The following is a 22,857-nucleotide window of genomic DNA, read 5'->3' on the forward strand; positions in this document are numbered from 1 at the left end:
AACTGGCAACATATAATTTTATTTCAGAAAAATTAGGAGCAATTGCTGCTGAAGCTGCTTTAGGGACAAGGGGAGGGGAAGATCTGTCAGTGCTATGGGAACAAAAAATGATGTTCCAGCAAGCTGCATTCCAATCGTTTGCTTCATAGTTAAGTTTAATTACACATTACACACTGTCCTGTAATTATGCCACTTGGAAAACTGCCAATTTCCCCCTCTGAAATGTGAAAAGTTCCTTAATTTACTTTGAAGAGTCAGCATTGCCTCCACCAGCACCCGCCTTGGTGCACACGCACGGGTAGAGCCTGCTTTCTCCCAGGGCGGGCAGGTGGACAGAAACTAGAGGTTTTTGTTTCTTGGAGCCACCAGGGGGCTGCCGGTGTGCACAGCACCCAAAACTCAGGCTGGATTTTCCAGGAGTGGATGGTGTTATTTCTTCCCTTTTAAACTTATAGCAGGAGAAACTTGAAAGCATAAATCCTCCTCTTCCCTCCTCTCCAAAATAAGTCCTTTATGTTTCAGAAAAAGTAACATCCAGGACCAGATAAAATCCTGGGATTTGACAAGGATGGGAGAGAGCAAGCAGAAGGAAGATCGAGAATCTACCCAGACCTGAGTAGTGGCAATGGGCACAGCCAGGTACAGCCATAAGAAGACCTCCCAGGTGCCAGCAATGGGCTGAGCAGTTCAGTCAGCTGGAGATGATTCTTATCAATGGCCACCAATTTGATCAAGTACCATGCAGACATAGAAGCTAAGCAGAATAGAGTAAGGAATACAAGGAGTGCTCCCAGGCAAATCAAATTCCCTTTGCTAAGAAAGTATTGGGTTAGTGGGGCAAAAACGCAAAACAAAAACAAACGAACAAACAAAAGAACGACTGCTGAGTTCATCTGAAGTATGGCTGCAACCTCCACACTAATCTTCTAGCCCCTGATTGGTGCAGCTACTCTGGATAATCCAGATTATCCACTCTGGAAATCAATATGAGAGTCCTCAGAAAACTAAAGATAAATGTACCATACAGCCCAGCCAGAGGCACACCCCCAAAGGACTTAGCAGCCTTTCCTCAGATGCCCAGTTGACCATGCTCGCTGCTGCTCTACACGCAGAAGCCAGGAAAGGAAGACAACCCAAAGGTCCTTTAACAGGTGAACAGATAATAAAAATCTAATGCATGCACACAACCGAACAACACCCAGCTATAAGGAAAAATGGAGACTACACTTTTAGGTGACTCCTCTTGGATTGGACCTGAAAGCCTCTTTCTTGCAGTATATCTTGCTCTGAGAGGGAAAAATTAAATAGTCCCCGACACAAATGCAACACCTTTGAACCGCACAGTGATAGCACAGCAGGCTGGAGATGCAAGAAGTGTACACACAAGTTAGCGTAACCAACAGCTGTCTCACTGCACTTCCAGCTCGCTCGACAGGAGGGAGGTCATGGTCGGTAATGGAGAGCTAGCTAGCTTCCCTGGGCTGGTGAGGTCAGGAACCTTAGAAAAGAATCTATCACTGACTCTTCACTAGACCAGCATAGTCCCTAGCTACATTTTAAATCTTATACTTATACTTAGAGGAAAACACAGCTTCTACCCCTCATCAAAGAAACCTCACTTTATAGCTCACAGAAACATCCCAGAAAATCTCAACTAGATGCAGAGATCAATGAATCATGGGGATCCCAGCCATAGCAGATAATCTACATCACAGCCCCAGCATCTGTACCTCAGGGAATATTCTGGAAGAGAAGGCAGAAGACTTTAAGAGCCAGATTATGAGAATGCCTACTGTGAAACGGTCTCCTTCTCTAGGGGGGATGCCGTGAGAGAACTCCCCCTTTCCATGTTAGCAATCTACTGGTATTGTCATTATTCTGGTTTTGCTATGCAGCCATTTCTGAGAGACTGTCTCCTGAGCTACATTATGTTACGTATACATATACATATGTATAGCAACAAAAAAAGAAAAGAGGCTATTAATTTGAGAGTACGGGGCCATGGAAGGTGCCAGAATGGGAAAGGAGGAGTAAAGTTATATTTTAATAAAAATACATAAATGCTTAACGTTTATTGCTGATACACCTCTAGCTCTGTGGCCTCAGGCAGGAAACCTACCTTCTCTGAGTGGCAGTTCCCTCAAGCTTAAGTACTGAAAGTACCAACAGCAGAACAGTGTTGTGAGCAATTAACAGAGACCTTGCAGTTACCTCCCAGCAGCTCGGGTACTAGGTGAGAGTTCACCTTTGTAACTGTGCTGGTGCTGACAGCCCAGGGAGGAAACTTGACATGAGCCTCCCCTGCTACACTGAGGTGAACCTCTACTGACACAGCAGAGGGATGCGCAGACGGAAGACAAGGCAGAGTCACCCATTCTTCCTGCACTGAAGAGAGGATCACAGTGTAGTGTGGAGCCTCAGAAGTGGCACTTCTCATAGTAGAGCATCCAGGAGTACCCATCACCCCCCACACCCCAGGATTCTGTCTCAGATGCCCCAGATCCGGATCTAACTAGTCTCTTCCATTTCTCTTTCTTGTTCCTTCCTCCCCTCCTTCCTTATTTCACTTGGGATTTTGAGACACTGTCACAGAGCTGAGGCCAGCCTTGAATGACAGATTGTGTCAATGTCACAAGTACAAAGAGAGCAGGGATTTGCCACTGATCCTAGCTATGCCAAGAGGTTTGAGAAGGTACTGTTTGGTAGGTATAGAGGAAACCCGCCTAGAGATTGTAAATAGTGTGTGTGTGTGTGTGTGTGTGTGTGTGTGTGTGTGTGTGTGTGTGTGTGTGAATAGTGTGTGTGTGTGTGTGTATTCATCTCTAGAAAAAATGGCTGTAAAGAAAAGGACCTTGAAAAACCCATTCTTAGGTGGAGATATCCATTTTTTCTCACAGTCTCTTGTTTGACACACTATCAATATATTTTGTTCTGATTTGGTATAATATTAGAAACATATTTCTTGGCCTACAATTGCATAAAACTATAGTAATTAATCATATTTCTAAAAAGCATATCTTTTCTTTCCTCTCATCAGGAAATTCATTATCTTCTACTACAGTCAGGCAGTAGCCCATGATATCACAGTGGATAAAATGCTAGTCATAAATTAGGAGGGATGATGAAGCAAGAATTGCAGGGTACCTCACACAATTGCATATATCCATTTTGCAAATTGTTTTTGTATACCAATTATACCCTCAATAAAAAAGGATTGCAGGTTATATAAAGAACAAACCATTCCCAGGGCTAACTTTTTATTTTGTTCCTGGAAGGCTCCAGATCTTATAAATTCTGTTAAGTAACAGCTTTTTTTGTAAGAGTCTATATACCAGTGAGGTAGCAGCTTCATTAGGAAAACCTGTATTTATGATATAGCCCTACATGAACTGCAACTGAGCAAAGGGTCAGGTCTGTTCCATTCCATACTGACCGACTACCACTAGGTTTCTCTAGGAAGCCAGACTGTTGTTCCAAGTCAGATCGCAGGAGAGAGAAAGTCCCGAACGATTCTGATATAGCTAAACAATATAAACTTCATAAAATTGTGAAAAACTTTGTTATTAAATAGAGCCTTTATGAGTTATTAGTTTCCCTCATATAGTGAACATCTAAAATCCCCAAAAGAAACAAGGAATTTCACAAACAGAAAACAATGACTACTGCCGCTTACTTTGTGTGTGTGTGTGTGTGTGTGTGTGTGTGTGTGTGTGTGTGTAATTATTCCTTCTATATAAGAGCTGAATTTTAGCTTTTTCCCTTACTTCTACATCTACTGTGCATGGTACCATGTCTGCTAGGTGTTTGATAATATTTTTGAATGAGTTAATGAGGGAATAATTATAACTTCTAAGGCAATTTTCTTCAATGTTTCCTTTAAGCATCTAAAGACATACATAGGCTTTCTCTCCCATATTATTTGTATTCTCTGTCAATATACAAACAACCATAGCAGAATCTCATTTGCATGCATTTGGCTTTTATTGTTGCACATTTAAGCATAACTGGTTTTCATAAGGGTCAGTCTGTTGACTCACAATATGTTCTGAATATGTGAATTGCTGTTACTTTTCTTTCATGTTACTACTTGGAAATGAAAGATCAATCAAGAATGATCTGCTCTGACACCTTTACCAGGCTCTCTTAGTCTTGGAAATACAATCATTTGGTGTTAACCAAATATTTGATAATATGATGAAAGATTCATATCTGAAATCACATGGTGATTTCACTCTGCACACAGTGCGATGCTTAGATCTGCAATTCGTCCTTGGGTTTCGTGCCTATCCAACTGTGGGGTAATTCAATTACATCCACAGCTTTCACTGGAACACAGTTACTGCATTTTAAGTATTACATAAGAAACATAGCCAACCATCAAGAAATTCATGTGGCAAACAATATCCTTAGAAGTGTTGTAAGCATGAAGGCCATGAATTTCTGTTGAGGAGAAAACAATAAAACTGAGAAAATTCTGTTCTCTCTTGCCATGAAAAAAAATTTTTTCAGAGTTAGGCAGTGGTGATACTGTGGGTTTAATCCCAGCACACTGAAGGTAGGCGCAGGCAGATCTCTGCAGGTTGGAGGCCACGTTCTACAAGCAAGTTCTAGGACAGTCAAGGCTACATACATAAAGAGGCCCTGTCTCAAAAAAACAACATATACGTATTTCATACAATATATTTTAATTATATTATTTCCCTTCCCCAAGTCCTCCCAGATACTCCTCATCCTCCTACCCACTCAACTTCATGTTCTTTCTCTCACTATCTATCAAAAAACAAAAATCAAACAATAAGACAAAAACAAAAGCATATAAAAAAAGAAACAAATTTGGGATCCATTTCATATTGGCCAACTATTTTTTATTTGCTTAATTAATAAGAAGTTATTAGGCACTAGACACTGGGCCAAGAGTTGGGAACCTGAGTAAACTTTGGTATCTACTCACACAGGTTTTTTGTTTTTTTTGTTTTTTGTTTTTTTTTAGTCAAGCACAAGAGACACAATGAATGGTTAAATACATTTAAAGCTACAAAAGGTCATAGATATTTAATTTGACTGCACAAGGTACTGGGTCTGTAATATCCTCTAGGGATAGTGCTAGGTTTTTTTTTTTTTTTTTTTTTTTAGATGAGGTTTGCCTTGAGATCCATCCAGCAGGAAGATGGCATGAAACATTCAAACATAACGGTGTCACACATCCTCAGGTGGTGATAGCCTGGCTAACATGTGCCCTGCCATTATTTTTTGGGAGAAAGGGTTTGGTTGGAGTGCACAGGACAGAGAAAGAGGGATGGGTAGTGAGAGAGAAAGCCAGAGATGGCAGAAAGGAGTTTAGGGGCCATACAGATACACAGGCTGGGGAGGGTGCAGATCCTTGAGAAGTGGAACACAAAGAAGGCCACATCCTGTGGAGTCAGCTGTGCTCCTCAAGCTCACTGACTGTTTCATAAAGATACACAGGCAGATGGCCCAAAGGCACAGATCAGAAAAGGAAGGGGATGTGGCTCCAAATGGCCAAATGACTTGCTAGGCATCTCAAGTCAGAAAGAAGTCTCTTTCTTCCTTGGATAGCCAAAATTACTTTAGTCCAAACAAATTGCTTCTCCCCATTGCCACACTGCAATTCTTGGTTGAGTTTTCTCTACAATTTCTCACATTTCTACACTCTCTTTCCACACCATAGTTATGGCCTTGTCTCCTCCTGCCCAGTTCTTGCTTTTTTCACTAGCCTCCGATCTATATTTTTCATGTTGCTTGTCAGGCAAGAGAGTGTTTTTTCTAAAATTATTATCTTTGCTCAACTCACTTAGGAAAATGTTAGGTTTATTGTTTGGATTGTCATATCTACTGAAAAATGATGTTTGAGCTCAAAAAAGCACCATAACATAGTTTTAAATGTCTCGAATGATCTGTCCCCACTTTGCCACTCCCATACTAGAGTTTGCTGGCTCCCCAAACAAAATACGCTCCATCACACCTTGTGCTCATGTCCCCCTTTACTGGACATGCTCACCTCAGTCTTCCCTTCACCTGGTATGAGGGTTAATACTCTCAACTTGACAGAATGTTCTATTACAACAGCATGTTTGGGAGGAATTATCTTGATTTTGATAACTGAGAAGGGATACATACCCTACAAGTGGGCAGCATCATTCCCTAGGCTTGGATCCAAAGCTGGCTAAAATGCAAGATTACTAACATATATTGCCTAGTTCTTGGCTACAGAAATGTAACTTGATGCCTCAGGCTCCTGCCACAACTTCCTTGTCATAATGGACTGTATTAAATGGAATTGTAAACTGGAATAAACCTTTCCTCTATCTAATTGCTTTTTTCAAAGTATTTTATTACACAAATGTGTAAAGTAACTAAAGCACTTAGTTAAAACCATACAGTGGTTTGAACAAGAATGGCCCCTATAGTCTCAAATATTTGAACATTTGGTTTTATTTAAGAAGCACTAGAAGGTGTGGCCTTGTTGGAGGAGGTTTGTCCCTGAGAATAGGCTTTGAGGATTCAGAAGCCTACACTAGGCCCAGTCTCTGTCTCTGTCTGTCTTTCTCTCTGTCTCTGTCTCTGTCTGTCTTTCTCTCTGTCTCTGTCTCTGTCTCTCTGTGTGTCTCTCTCTCTCTCTCTCTCTCTCTCTCTCTCTCTCTCTCTCTCTCTCTCTCTCTCTGTCTCTCTCTCTCTCTGCCTCTTACATTCGGATTCAGATATAAAGTTCTCAGCTACTGCCTCTATACCCCATCTGACTGCTTCCCACCCTTTTGAAACTATAAGTGTCCCAATTGAATTCCTTAATCATCATATCTCTTCACAGCAATAGAACACTAAGATATACCACTTCCTCTAGGAAGTTTTCCTCATCTGAATCCCATATTTATGTTGGGGACTGTCCTCTGTCCAGTACTACCACTTCTCATATTAAAGTACATTCCAAGTGACTTAGAAATTGCCTGGCACAGGCTCTTCATCTGCCCAACATGTGATTCTCCTCTGCTCATCCTAGACAGGAAATTCCTCAATGTCAGAACCTACTAACAACGTATTCCCTGAGGAGTGGCCAACACTTAGCTGATGATATTGATAATTAATAAATATTGATAATTATTCAGAAAATGCATGAAGCCTGCAAAGGTTAACAGTAAAGAGCCCTGTGTGTCATGTTCACTTCTCAGGTAGTGTCTTAGGGTTTTACTGCTGTGAACAGACACCATGACCGAAGCAAGTCTTATAAGGACAACACTTAACTGGGGCTGGCTTACAAGATCAGAGGTTCAGTCCAGTATTATCCAGGCAGGAAGATGGCAGCATCCAGGTAGGCATAATACAGGAGGAGCTGAGAGTTCTACATCTTCATCTGAAGGCTTCTAGCAGAATACTGACTTCCACGCAGTTAGGATAGGGTCTTAAAACTCACACCTACAGTGACACACCTACTCCAACAAGGCCACACCTCTAAATAGTGCCACTCCCTTAGCCAAGCACACTAAACCCATGACAGGTAGACAGCAGAAAAGAAATGCCCAAAGAGGCTCGGCAACAATCCTCAGGAGCAATCCAAATAGCTTCAGAGCAAGGAATAATGCCAAGGGTCAACAGAAAGGCAAAGCTGAGGACAATCTGCAAAGTGACAGGCACAAGCTTACATGCCTAAGGTTGCTAAGACAAAGGCAGGGACATAAAGCTGCAGACAAGCCAAACCCTGAAGACAAAGTAATCAAGGAAGCATGAAGATAGAGGAGTATCAAGAACAATACTGTCTCTGTGTGTGCATGTGCATGCATGTGTGTGTGTGTGTGTGTGTGTGTGTGTGTGTGTGTGTGTGTGTACCAGACATATATACCAGATATATCTCAAACTCCCAGTCAGACCTTACTCCCAAGAGTACTTGGCCAGCAGCAACTGGACTGGATGAAGAGGTGGGGGGAGAACAAGAGGTTGAGTGGATAAGGAAGTGGACATAGGAAGAGTTGAAGGAATGAGTGAATACAATCAAGATACAACGTATGGACTTCTTAAGAAATTAAATAATGTTATTTAAAGATAAATCCCTCTTAATGTTTTAGAAGGGGCCTCCCAGATCACAGACCAAATGAAGTCAGCTGACTGGGATCACTTAGTACTCTAGAGCCCATGAACTTCACCACCATAGTGTCTACCTTCAGATTCACCAGAATCCTGCTGGTACAAAACCCTCAGATTTTACACAGGTAAGTGTAAAATAGGTAGCTTTGGCCTTCCATCTAGTACATAATGCCCCAAAATCACATGGGACCTAGAAAATATGGTAGAAGAGACTCTTGTGAGAAAACGTAACAATATGTGAGCCACATGCATCTCAATCCATATCGAAAAGTGCAGGAGAACAAAAAGGAGCAGCCTTGCTTTGTACCTAGGCGCTCTCCACATCACTGCTAAATACAAGGTTGTTTCAGGTTGCCATGGTATTAACTTCACTCATCACAGTTTAGAAAATGCATTGAGAAATCAAGCTTAAAACATTAAATTACTTTTCATAAGACATATGCTTCTTATGCAATTAACAATACATTTGGTGTCAGCAAGCTCTAATCTTAGAGCATTTATCTGCAACCATCAACCAGCTGACGAAAATTCAATTTCCACTCGGCTTCTACTTTTCACAGTCAATTCTCCAAGGCTAGGTATTGTATGATCTCCCTAAATACTAGTTTCCCTGTGATAAAAACAGATTACATGCACAGAAAATGCTAGTGCAGTGTGTATATATATATATACACACACAATATATATATATATATATATATATATATATATATAGAGAGAGAGAGAGAGAGAGAGGTGTGTGTGTGTGTTATGACATTTAAAGGGTTTTGTGGGGCTTACTTTTGTTTGTTGATTTCTTGTTTTTTGTTCATTTGTTTGTTTGTTTTTGAGACAGTGCAGCTAGCCTCAAACTCACAGAGATCACCCTGGCCCTGCCTTCCAAGTACTGGGATTAAAGGCATATAGTCATGATTCCTTGGCTTCACATCAAAATTTTATGGAAAAACAATTATCTTAGGACAGACTGTACTTCTGAACAAGCACCAGACTGCATATTCTTTCAGAGAAATGACCATAAAATCCTTTATATTCTCAAATTACAGATAATAGGTCAAAGCTTATCAAAGTGTGTACTGACTAGTTTTATATGTCAACTTGACACAAGCTGAAGTTATCACAGAGAAAGGAGCCTCAGTTGAGGAAATGCCTCCGTAAGATCCAGCTGTAAGGCATTTTCTCAACTAGTGATCAAGGGGGAGGACCCAGCCCATTGTGGGTGCCATCCCTGGGCTGATAGTCTTAAGTTCTATAAGAGAGCAAGCTGAGCAAGCCAAGAGAAGCAAGCAAGTAAGTAACATCCCTCCATGGCCTCTGCCTCAGCTCCTGCTTCCTGACCTGCTTGAATTCCAGTCCTGGCTTCCTCTGGTAATGAACAGCAAGTAGAAGTATAAGCTGAATAAACCCTTTCCTCCCCAATATGCTGCATGGTCATGATGCTTGTGCAGGAATAGAAGCTGTCTAAGACGAAGTGCATACATAGAAAATCAAATACACTTAAAATATGGAGTCCGACATAGCTTTGTTCAAAGAAACCACTGCTGGATAGTGCAATTTCTCACTGTGGACTACCCAAATGTTCCCAGGATCCTCTTCTGGGCATAGCAATGTCTATTTCCAAAGACCCACCAAGGAAGCACCATCATGGCTGAGAGCCCACAAGTCTCCCTTGTTTAATAGAAAACACTTCCACATTTAAACCACTATTAACAATGCCAGGTCACATCTACAGGAAACCAATGCTAATGAGAGTTCAGTAGCAAATGTCCCGGTATACATGTTCCATTTTCAGCTCAGCCCAACTCTTCTTACTTTGAGCAATTTGTCCTTCAAATGCTTTCTAGCCTTTGGATAGTCATCACTGTAACTACACGCCAACTCCCACTGAATTCATATCCCTCCTTGATTTCAGTCTTGCATGTATTCCATCCTAATGACATCTGAGCTCTCCTCCCTGAGGACACAGACATGGTGTGATCACAGGGCTTCAGATGTACAACGCAATACATAAGCTTTTGCGACACCCACTCTCTCTCTACAGGGTGTTGCCCAGGCAGCAGGTGGCATCTGCTAGAAGCACAGAGGTCTCTACACCCTTCTGCCTTCCACTAACAACCTCATGTTGTTATGAGTGATCTGTTATGAGTATGCCTGATCTGTCTCTTTATTACTTAAGAGTTTTTCCTCATACTTCAATATGAAACTGTAGAAACCATTTCCCTGTACTGTTTTGTTTAAATATGTGTAAAACATGTAAAAATGAGGCATTCTTACTTTAGCCCCTTGATCAGTTTCATTTCTCTAGTTTACCACTGATAAAAGGAAAACAGTGGAGTGACTCATCTAATAGCAATATCCTCCTGTGCGTAGGCTAGAAAACAGAATTCCACAGGACACTGGCAGTATCTGAGAGAAGCCAGTAATGCTTACCCGTATATATGCATCCTGGTGGTGCTTAGCGAAATACAGCATGTTGTCCAGAGCCAGCATCCCGGGAGGGGTCTGTGTAAAGTCCATGGCAGGATTGACATGATTCTGTGAGGAGAAAAAAAATGTTCCCACCATTAATTCTCCATCAGATGACATCAACCACAAAATAACTGAGATCTCCTCTAAAGATGGAAGCATTATGAGGTGGATGACAATCAAAGATGCTGGCATTGTCTGCCTCTGTACCAATCTAAATGGATGGGGATCCCCTGCCCCCAGCAATTCAGGTTCAGAAAGAAGAGCATGTACACATGGGATTGGAAGACATAGTTGGAAATCAAATATAAGGTTAGACAAGTAACATATTAAGAAAAATAAAATACTATGTGTTTTATAATTATATGGTACTACACTGAATTGAAGCCAATGTCACTTGGGAAAGCAGCTATGGGGAGAGGCCTCAGTTCTGTCATTTATGACAGAAGCTAACCCCAGGAAACCACAACCTATGAACATCTTCTTCCCCCTCAAATGTGAGGGCAGGGATGATTATAACTCTTGGTTGGCTTGTGAGCCATACAGGGTTAGACAGGTCTCTAAGCACAGGCAGTGGGAACCATGAAGATACACACAGGGTTCTGGTATCTGCCTGTCCTCGAGAAGAATAACTAGCATGAGTTATCACACACAGTTATGCCAACGAGAAGTTGAAGCACAAATGATCTGCTTTATTCCACAGGTCACCTAAACCAGCCCAGACCACATAGACCTAAACGGTGAAGGGATTCAAACAAACAAACAACCCCAAACCTGTGATCTTTATTTTTTATATGTTTAAAAAAATGAAAGAAAGAAAAGATTGCTGAAGACAATTTACTCTTGCTGTATAGAAAGACTGATTTTTGTATACTGACTTTATAATCTTCAACTTTGCTGAATTCACTGAGTACTAACAGGTTTGGGTTGGTGGTTGTTCTTGCCATGAGAGTTTTCTCCTATAAATGGTGGAAAGTGTCATCTTCAAACAGGAACAATTTGACTTCTTTTCCAGTATGAATGACTTTCTTTCTCTTACTCTAATTATTCTGGTTGGTACTTCCAATACTGTGCTGAATAAGAATTATGAAAATGGGTACCCTATTCCACCATATAAATTATAACAATATGAGATAATATATTTGTTAAGTCACTAGAGGTAACATTCCACAATTTACAACTACTTCAAAACATCATGTTGTGTGTGATAAAAATCACACAATGCCAGTGTAGAAAATTTGCATAGAACCTGTGGGAGTAGCTAGCCAATGTCCAATTTGACTCAAGGTCCAATCCACAAGAAAGAACCAACATATAACACTGCTTGGGTAAGCAAGAACCAGAGACTAGATAGCCCAGAGACATAGGGTAAAAACAAATACTACTTGTTTAAAAAAATTAAATCCATGAAATAAAAATCAATAAAATGATCCTTAATGATATTCTGCTACACTCATAGATCAGTGCCTTATTCAGTTGTCATCGGAGAGGCTTTCTCTGGCAGCAGATGGGAAGAGATGCAGAGACCCACAGCCAGACATTATACAGGGAGAGAGAGTGTCTAAACTGGAGGGCTCCATCAAATTCCTTCCATTAGAGCTCAGGGAATCACACTGAAGAGGAGGCATAAAGCTTATGAGAACCAGAGGGGATGGAAGGCACCAGGAGAACAAGAGCTCTGGATCAGCCGGCAGTAAAGGCATATGACCTCACAGAGGTTGGAAGCAGCAGGCCCAGGGCCTACATGGGTTTGCATCGGGTTCTCCCTCTCTCTCTCTCTCTCTCCTCCCTCCCTCCCTCCCCTCCCTCTCCTCCCCCCCTCCCTCTCCCTCCCTCTCCCTCTCCCTCCTCCCTCTCCCTCCTCCCTCTCTCATAGACATTAGCTTAGTAATTTTCTGAGACTGCTGACCATGAGAATGAGTGGATCTCTGACTCTCGTGGCTGTTCTTGGGACTCTTTCCCTCCTGTGGTGTTGCTAAGTCCAATTTTGATATGATATTGTTTACTTCATCTTATATTTTATTTTTGTCATGTTTGGTTGTTATCTCTAAGCAGCCTGTCTTTTCTAATGAAAGACAGAAAGCGAGTGGGTCTGGAGTGGAAGGGGAGGTAGGGAGGAACTAGGAGTAGTCAAAGGAAGAGTAAAATATAATCAAGATATATTGTATGAGAAAAGAATCTACTTCAAGAAAAAAGTTTCAAAAAAGAAAAGAAACATTAAAGTCAGACTTCAAATAATCAAATATGATGAGGTTTTTTGCCTCTTTAAATGGCATTTTAAAACTTCCTTAAAATGTATATAACTTGCATGAAACAAGTATTTTCATTATATATCTAACTACTTTCTAATAAACAGCTTCAGTCTCTTTTGCTAGGGAAATTTGGTCAATAGTGATTCTTTCTAACTTTAGTATCAGAAGGCCTTTTTATTCACTGCTTCAAGGTTCAAACCACCTACAATTACACATTTGAATAATGTGTTCATTTGAATAAGAGTTCATGTCACTTGTCTTTCCCAGGATGATCTGAAGTTTTATTTGAGAACTAATTAAGATTATCTAAAATCCAGGAAGAATGGTTCTGTCTGTAGCCCAGAGTTCCTGTTTCAAAACATCTAGTTCACCATGTGTATCCAGTAAGTTATATTAACATATATATGTTGTTATGAGATTCCAGCCTAATTTGTGCCATAAAACATTGGAGAATTTTTAAAATACTGAGGATCAACTACTAAGGAGAAAGAAGTATCTAGCTCATGGAATTAATATAACAAAGAAATCATTTGGCATTTCAAACAGTGCGGCTCAGTCTTTTTAAAATTATGTCTGTCTACATCTATGTGTGGGTTTGTGTACCTGTGAGTGCAGCTGCCTTCAGAGGACAGAATGCATTGGAACTCCCGGAGGTGGCATTTCAGCTGGTTATGAGCTGCCCTATATAGTGTTGGGAACTGAACTCTTGCTATGGAAAGAGCAGTACAAACTCTCAACCACAGAGCTATCCTTCCAACCCCAGTTTAGTCTTAATTTAATATTTATTGGAGTGAGAGGATTTAATCATATCCAACTGAAAAATGAAAATCAAAGTACATGAAATTATCCAATGGAGATTCATTAAGTTTAATTATTTAGAGAAAGAAAGGAGTAGAATTTGCTCCCTGTAGACAAACTAGTTATTCTGATGCATCTGGTTTTCCTGAGTCCAGGTGAAAGTACAAGAATTGCTCCTCACTGAGCAGTTTAAGGTGCTGTTGCTAACTTGCACCTTGTGAGCATTAAATTTCACCACATCCCCATCAAGCAAATGTCACTGCTGTCCTCATGTGGCCCATAAGAAACTGTAGCTAGGGTGTTTGGCCAGAGTCCCGGACCAGCGGAGGATCCCTGCCTTCAGCAGCTCTCTGCTCCCAGGCCCCCTGGAGGGGAGTTCTCGCCGCCTGGTCGGGCGGGCACATCTGAGGCAGCAGAGCGGAGGAGACCACCAACGCCGCCCACCCCTGCCCACATCCCTGGCCCAGGAGGAAACTGTATACGGCCTCTGGGTACCCGTAGAGGAGGGCCCAGGAGCAGCAGATCCACTGCGTCTGAGACACCACACCTGAAGGGACCGACCGGATAAACAGTTCTCTGCACCCAAATCCCGTGGGAGGGAGAGCTAAACCTTCAGAGAGGCGGACACGCCTGGGAAACCAGAAGAGACTGCACGCTGCACACAGTACTGACCCCAGAGGAAAACAAAAGCTATCTGGAACCCTGGGGCACGGAACCTCCCGGAAGGGGCGGCGCAGATCTTCCTGGCTGCTGAGGCCGTGGAGAGCCTATAGGCAACACCCCATGAGCAAACTTGAGCCTGGGGACCACAGGTAAGACTTAACTTTTTCTACAAACGACTTGCCTGGTGAACTCAAGACACAGGCTCACAGGAACAGCTGAAGACCTGTAGAGAAGAAAACCACGCTACCGAAAAAAGCAGAACACTCTGTCCCCATAACTGGCTGAAAGAAAACAGGAAAACAGGTCTACAGCACTCCTGAAACACAGGCTCATAAGACAGTCTAGCCACTGTCAGAAATAGCAGAACAAAGTAACACTAGAGATAATCTGATGGCGAGAGGCTTAGGAACCCAAGCAACAGAAACCAAGACGACATGGCATCATCGGAGCCCAATTCTCCCACCAAAGCAAACACGGAATATCCAAACACACCAGAAAAGCAAGATCTAGTTTCAAAATCATATTTGATCATGATGTTGGAGGACTTCAAGAAAGACATGAAGAACTCCCTTAGAGAAACACAGGAAAACATAAACAAACAAGTAGAAGCCACAGAGAGGAGTCACAAAAAAAAATCCCTGAAAGAATTCCAGGAAAAACACAATCAAACAGTTGAAGGAATTAAAATGGAAATAGAAGCAATCAAGAAAGAACACATGGAAACAACCCTGGATATAGAAAACCAAAAGAAGAGACAAGGAGCTGTAGATACAAGCTTCACCAACAGAATACAAGAGATGGAAGAGAGAATCTCAGGAGCAGAAGATTCCATAGAAATCATTGACTCAACTGTCAAAGATAATGTAAAGCGGAAAAAGCTACTGGTCCAAAACATACAGGAAATCCAGGACTCAATGAGAAGATCAAACCTAAGGATAATAGGTATAGAAGAGAGTGAAGACTCCCAGCTCAAAGGACCAGTAAATATCTTCAACAAAATCATAGAAGAAAACTTCCCTAACCTAAAAAAAGAGATACCCATAGGCATACAAGAAGCCTACAGAACTCCAAATAGATTGGACCAGAAAAGAAACTCCTCCCGTCACATAATAGTCAAAACACCAAACACACAAAAATAAAGAAAGAATATTAAAAGCAGTAAGGAAAAAGGTCAAGTAACATATAAAGGCAGACCTATCAGAATCACACCAGACTTTTCGCCAGAAACTATGAAGGCCAGAAGATCCTGGACTGATGTCATACAGACCCTAAGAGAACACAAATGCCAGACCAGGTTACTGTATCCTGCAAAACTCTCAATCAACATAGATGGAGAAACCAAGATATTCCATGACAAAACCAAATTTACACAATATCTTTCTACAAATCCAGCACTACAAAGGATAATAAATGGTAAAGCCAACATAAGGAGGCAAGCTATACCCTAGAAGAAGCAAGAAACTAATCGTCTTGGCAACAAAACAAAGAGAAGAAAAGCACACAAACATAACCTCACATCCAAATATGAATACAACAGGAAGCAATAATCACTATTCCTTAATATCTCTCAACATCAATGGCCTCAACTCCCCAATAAAAAGACATAGATTAACAAACTGGATACGCAACGAGGACCCTGCATTCTGCTGCCTACAGGAAACACACCTCAGAGACAAAGACAGACCCTACCTCAGAGTGAAAGGCTGGGAAACAACTTTCCAAGCAAATGGTCGGAAGAAGCAAGCTGGAGTAGCCATTCTAATATCAGATAAAATCAATTTTCAACTAAAAGTCATCAAAAAAGATAAGGAAGGACACTTCATATTCATCAAAGGAAAAATCCACCAAGATGAACTCTCAATCCTAAATATCTATGCCCCAAATACAAGGGCACCTACATACGTAAAAGAAACCTTACTAAAGCTCAAAACACACATTACACCTCACACAATAATAGTAGGAGATTTCAACACCCCACTCTCATCAATGGACAGATCATGGAAACAGAAATTAAACAGAGATGTAGAAAGACTAAGAGAAGTCATGAGCCAAATGGACTTAACAGATATTTATAGAACATTCTATCCTAAAGCAAAAGGATATACATTCTTCTCAGCTCCTCATGGTACTTTCTCCAAAATTGACCATATAATTGGTCAAAAAACGGGCCTCAACAGTTACAGAAAGATAGAAATAATCCCATGCGTGCTATCAGACCACCACGGCCTAAAACTGGTCTTCAATAACAATAAGGGAAGAATGCCCACATATACGTGGAAATTGAACAATGCTCTACTCAATGATAACCTGGTCAAGGAAGAAATAAAGAAAGAAATTAAAGACTTTTTAGAATTTAATGAAAATGAAGATACAACATACCCAAACTTATGGGACACAATGAAAGCTGTGCTAAGAGGAAAACTCATAGCGCTTGAGTGCCTGCAGAAAGAAACAGGAAAGAGCATATGTCAGCAGCTTGACAGCACACCTAAAAGCTCTAGAACAAAAAGAAGCAAATACACCCAGGAGGAGTAGAAGGCAGGAAATAATCAAACTCAGAGCCTAAATCAACCAAGTAGAAACAAAAGGACCATAGAAAGAATCAACAGAACCAAAAGTTGGTTCTTTGAGAAAATCAACAAGATAGATAAACCCTTAGCCAGATTAACGAGAGGACACAGAGAGTGTGTCCAAATTAACAAAATCAGAAATGAAAAGGGAGACATAACTACAGATTCAGAGGAAATTCAAAAATCATCAGATCTTACTATAAAAGTCTATATTCAACAAAACTTGAAAATCTGCAGGAAATGGACAATTTCCTAGACAGATACCAGCTACCGAAGTTAAATCAGGAACAGATAAACCAGTTAAACAACCCCATAACTCCTAAGGAAATAGAAGAAGTCATTAAAGGTCTCCCAACCAAAAAGAGCCCAGGTCCAGACGGGTTTAGTGCAGAATTCTATCAGACCTTCATAGAAGACCTCGTATCAATATTATCCAAACTATTCCACAAAATTGAAACAGATGGAGCACTACCGAATTCCTTCTATGAAGCCACAATTACTCTTATACCTAAACCACACAAAGACCCAACAAAGAAAGAGAACTTCAGACCAATTTCCCTTATGAATATCGATGCAAAAATACTCAATAAAATTCTGGCAAACCGAATCCAAGAGCACATCAAAACAATCATTCACCATGATCAAGTAGGCTTCATCCCAGGCATGCAGGGATGGTTTAATATACGGAAAACCATCAACGGATCCATTATATAAACAAACTGAAAGAACAAAACCACATGATCATTTCATTAGATGCTGAGAAAGCATTTGACAAAATTCAACACCCCTTCATGATAAAAGTCCTGGAAAGAATAGGAATTCAAGGCCCATACCTAAACATAGTAAAAGCCATATACAGCAAACCAGTTGCTAACATTAAACTAAATGGAGAGAAACTTGAAGCAATCCCACTAAAATCAGGGACTAGACAAGGCTGCCCACTCTCTCCCTACTTATTCAATATAGTTCTTGAAGTTCTAGCCAGAGCAATCAGACAACAAAAGGAGGTCAAGGGGATACAGATCGGAAAAGAAGAAGTCAAAATATCACTATTTGCAGATGATATGATAGTATATTTAAGTGATCCCAAAAGTTCCACCAGAGAACTACTAAAGCTGATAAACAACTTCAGCAAAGTGGCTGGGTATAAAATTAACTCAAATAAATCAGTAGCCTTCCTCTACACAAAAGAGAAACAGGCCGAGAAAGAAATTAGGAAATGACACCCTTCATAATAGATCCAAATAATATAAAGTACCTGGGGTGACTTTTAACCAAGCAAGGAAAGATCTGTACAATAAGAACTTCAAGACTCTGAAGAAAGAAATTGAAGAAGATCTCAGAAGATGGAAAGATCTCCCATGCTCATGGATTGGCAGGATTAATATAGTAAAAATGGCCATTCTACCAAAATCGATCTACAGATTCAATGCAATCCCCATCAAAATACCAATCCAATTCTTCAAAGTGTTAGACAGAACAATTTGCAAATTCATCTGGAATAACAAAAAACCCAGGATAGCTAAAACTATCCTCAACAATAAAAGGACTTCAGGGGGAATCACTATCCCAGATCTCAAGCAGTATTACAGAGCAATAGTGATAAAAACTGCATGGTATTGGTACAGAGACAGACAGATAGACCAATGGAACAGAATTGAAGACCCAGAAATGAACCCACACACCTATGGGCACTTGATTTTTGACAAAGGAGCCAAAACCATCCAATGGAAAAAAGATAGCATTTTCAGCAAATGGTGCTGGTTCAACTGGAGGTCAACATGTAGAAGAATGCAGATCGATCCATGCTTATCACCCTGTACAAAGCTTAAGTCCAAGTGGATCAAGGACCTCCACATCAAACCAGATACACTCAAACTAATAGAAGAAAAACTAGGGAAGCATTTGGAACACATGGGCACTGGAAAAAATTTCCTGAACAAAACACCAATGGCTTATGCTCTAAGATCAAGAATCGACAAATGGGATCTCATAAAACTGCAAAGCTTCTGTAAGGCAAAGGACACTGTGGTTAGGACAAAACGGCAACCAACAGATTGGGAAAAGATCTTTACCAATCCAACAACAGATAGAGGGCTTATATCCAAAATATACAAAGAACTGAAGAAGTTAGACAGCAGGGAGGCAAATAACCCTATTAAAAAATGGGGTTCAGAGCTAAACAGAGAATTCACAGCTGAGGAATGCGAATGGCTGAGAAACACCCTAAAGAAATGTTCAACATCGTTAGTCATAAGGGAAATGCAAATCAAAACAACCCTGAGATTTCACCTCACACCAGTGAGAATGGCTAAGATCAAAAACTCAGGTGACAGCAAATGCTGGCGAGGATGTGGAGAAAGGGGAACACTCCTCCATTGTTGGTGGGGTTGCAGACTGCTACAACCATTCTGGAAATCAGTCTGGAGGTTCCTCAGAAAATTGGACATTGAACTGCCTGAGGATCCAGCCATACCTCTCCTGGGCATATACCCAAAAGATGCCCCAACATATAAAAAAGACACGTGCTCCACTATGTTCCAGCCTTATTTATAATAGCCAGAAGCTGGAAAGAACCCAGATGCCCTTCAACAGAGGAATGGATACAGAAAATGTGGTACATCTACACAATGGAATATTACTCAGCTATCAAAACAATGACTTTATGAAATTCAGAGGCAAATGGTTGAACTGGAAACTATCATCCTGAGTGAGCTAACCCAATCACAGAAAGACATACATGGTATGTACTCATTGATAAGTGGCTATTAGCCCAAATGCTTGAATTACCCTAGATGCCTAGAACAAATGAAACTCAAGACGGATGATCAAAATGTGAATGCAGATCGCCCTGAGAGACACACAGCCAGAATACAGCAAATACAGAGGCGATGCCAGCAGGAAACCACTGAACTGAGAACAGGACCCCTGTTGAAGGAATCAGAGAAAGAACTGGAAGAGCTTGAAGGAACTCAGGAGACCCCATATGTACAGCAATGCCAACCAACCAGAGCTTCCAGGGACTAAGCCACTATCCAAAGACTATACATGGACTGACCCTGGACTCTGACCCTCGTGAGGTTGCAATGAATATCCTAGTAAGAGCACCAGTGGAAGGGGAAGCCCTGGGTCCTGCTAAGACTGAACCCCTAGTGAACTAGACTGTTGGGGAGAGGGCAGCAATGGGGGAGGGTTGGGAGGGAACACCCATAAGGAAGGGGAGGGGAGGGGATGTTTGTTCGGAAACCGGAAAGGGAATAACACTCAAATGTATATAAGAAATACTCAAGTTAATAATAATAAAAAAAAAAGAAAAAAAAAAAAAAAAGAAGAAACTGTAGCTAGATGCCTCCACATGCCAGCACAGGACCTTAGAGCATGGATTTGACCAAGACTTGGCAGCATCTTGGGATACTATACCTCAACCACCTTTCTCTTTCACAGTTTGGAAGCTGAACATATTTACTTTTGTACTTCTGGCATTTGGACTAAAAGTTTACTTCACAAAAGTATGGGCCACTAAGTATCATGGGCTACCCAAAAAGAATGAGTGCTATAAAAGAAAATAAACTAATTTCTAATATTAGCCTATTCATTTATTCCAACAATAAATAAACGGGAAACCAAGCTGTGACTGTTTATGTACTCTCAGCTACTCGGGTGGCTAAGACAAGACACTATCAAGTTTATGGTTTTTCTGGGATTCAAAGTCATCTCGAACAACTTAGTGAGGGCTTGTCTGAAAAAGAAAACTTTACAGAGGGCTAAGAGAATACCCAAGTGCCAGAACATTGGTCTAGCAGCCATGAGGCCCTGGGAAAAATCCCCATACTAAAAAATACACACTCACCTGAAAAACAAAACAAGACAAGACTCTGAATTTGCAATCTATTTCTAATAAATAACCCACTTAAAGTAAGATTAAAGAATCTGACTAAGAGAAACCCCTATAAACTAAGAGTTATCACTGTTGCTTGAATTTCATACTAGGACCCTTGAAGCTTTCTTCTATCAAACATTCTTTCCTGGCCACATATTCTGCACACTAAATACAGTACTGGTATTCAGAAGGTCCTTATAATGAAAGAAAAGGATTGAAGGGAGGCATGGAGGGAGACGGAGAGGTATGAAGAGATGAAGAGGGAGAGGAAAAATAAGGGGGGGGGAAGAGAAGCAATTCTCTGCATACTTCAATCACCTCCAGACTACTTGTATTATCTAATATGTCAATGATATGAAATGATGTTATGTTGTATTATTAGAAAATGATGAAAGAAAAAAGCTTCATGGTGAGTACAGAAGAAACTTCTTTTTTTTGTGTGTGTGTCAAGCCAGGGGGGGGGAGAGAGGGGGGGGAGGAAGAGCGGAAGAGAGTGAGAGAGAGAGGAAGGAGGAAGAGCAGAAACTTCTTTTAAATATTTTCAATCCATGGTTGATAGGCGAAGAACCCATGGATGCAGAAAGCTGACTGTAACGGATATCTAGAGGTCCTTTAAGGTACCATGTAGCCAGTTGGTATATAATAAAAATCTCTTATCATGTTGCAGATGTTATGGTAAAGTGTCCTTTGGATGCTACCTCTTCACTCTCAGCAATTCATCACCAGGTTTATGAAGCAATTATCATCTCGTGAAAAAAGGAAACTGAGGGACTGACATTTTGTGCAGCTTGTCAGTTTCAGAGCCAGTGTGTGGCAGAGGCAGAACCAGAGCCAAACGGCAAGCCCAAAACTGAGCCATTGTGTACCAGAGCAGAGGATGACTCTAGGATGTAGATAGGAGGCATCATCTTCTGTCAACAGGTTGCTGATCAATATATTATTGCTGCAAATTTCACAGTGAAATCCAGTGCAGGTCCCTCACTGTCTATTCTCAGTGCACATCATTCCCCCAGGCAGAATGTACCTGTGATGCAGCCTATTTAGCAGGAGCCCTAACTTCTTCATCCCTACCAGACCTTATAACAGAGAAGACTCTCTGTGTCCTATTGGTCTTGAACAAAGAGGCTCTTACTACACAACAGCCAATTAGAAAACTGCTTTTGATTATTCAATGAAATGTTCCAATTAAGAAACATCACTGTACTTCAGATGAAGCATATCCTATTTTGTTGGTGGGTAAACTGTTCTTCTGTCTGGTTCCAAGTACCATGATCCCTGTCTCCTGAAATGATACTTTAGCTTCTGTTCCTTAATAGTGAGTGACATCATTTTACATGCATAGATTTTTGATAACAAGAAAAGGAATAGAAGTACAGGCCTACATATTTGGGAGTTTTCTGTACTGTCACAAGAATAAAACCTATGCTGAGATCCCAGTAAGACCAAGGACTGGACCATTCCTTCACTGATGAGATGCTCTGTGGACAGATTAATTTTCTTTGCTTGTTCCATGTTATTTCTTCCCCCTGTCTTGAAAAGGAAGGTATAAGGTTTTGATGAATAGCCTGAAATTTCCCCTTGTTTTACTGCAAAGCCTGTGCACCTCCACATTCTTCTGAGATGTCATTTGTTAGCTCCCAAGGAAGTGGTGCTCCATGAATCACAGCAGACAGCACTCAACTCCCAGGGGATGGGGAACAGAATGGATGCTTTCTTTCTCAAAGCACCAGAGTCTATATTTGGGAAGCAATGTACTGACCAGCAAGAGCTAGAGCAAGTAGCTTTAGGGTGGACCTAGGCCTCGGGCTAGCAGGTGTTGGTATCTCCCAAGAGATTTATTGAAGAACCAAGTGCTGTCACTCACTGCCAGACTTCAATGTTAGCACGGGCTGAGTTAAGACCTTGTATCTCTAATAAATTCTCAGGTGATATACCTGCTGCTGGTTGTAGGGAAACACTTCAGCTCATCTCTAGTTACACAGACAGTATCGGAAACTGGAGAACTAGGTTTCCCAAAATCCCAAATCCCATACAACATATACTGCATCACATTTAATTCACTGGTTCAACATCAATATACACGCTACTGTCACCTGCTGTGTGTTTAGGTTGTGCATTTAATGATGCATTTATTCAG

At 41.0% G+C, this 22,857-nt stretch overlaps 1 protein-coding gene across 3 annotated transcripts in view; it reads right to left on the bottom strand.

Annotated features, from left to right (window-relative positions):
* The window catches only part of Elmo1 (engulfment and cell motility 1), a 529,323-nt gene that overhangs the window by 246,569 nt on the left and 259,897 nt on the right, over nucleotides 1-22,857 (bottom strand). For all 3 annotated transcript variants that reach the window (XM_032885160.1, XM_032885159.1, XM_032885162.1), the window contains one exon: nucleotides 10,522-10,626. In XM_032885160.1, coding sequence (XP_032741051.1) covers nucleotides 10,522-10,626 — 105 coding nt within the window. The remainder of the gene's footprint in view (nucleotides 1-10,521; nucleotides 10,627-22,857) is intronic.

The sequence above is a fragment of the Rattus rattus genome, chromosome 14 (genome assembly GCF_011064425.1).
Source record: "Rattus rattus isolate New Zealand chromosome 14, Rrattus_CSIRO_v1, whole genome shotgun sequence".
NCBI classification, from domain to species: domain Eukaryota; kingdom Metazoa; phylum Chordata; class Mammalia; order Rodentia; family Muridae; genus Rattus; species Rattus rattus.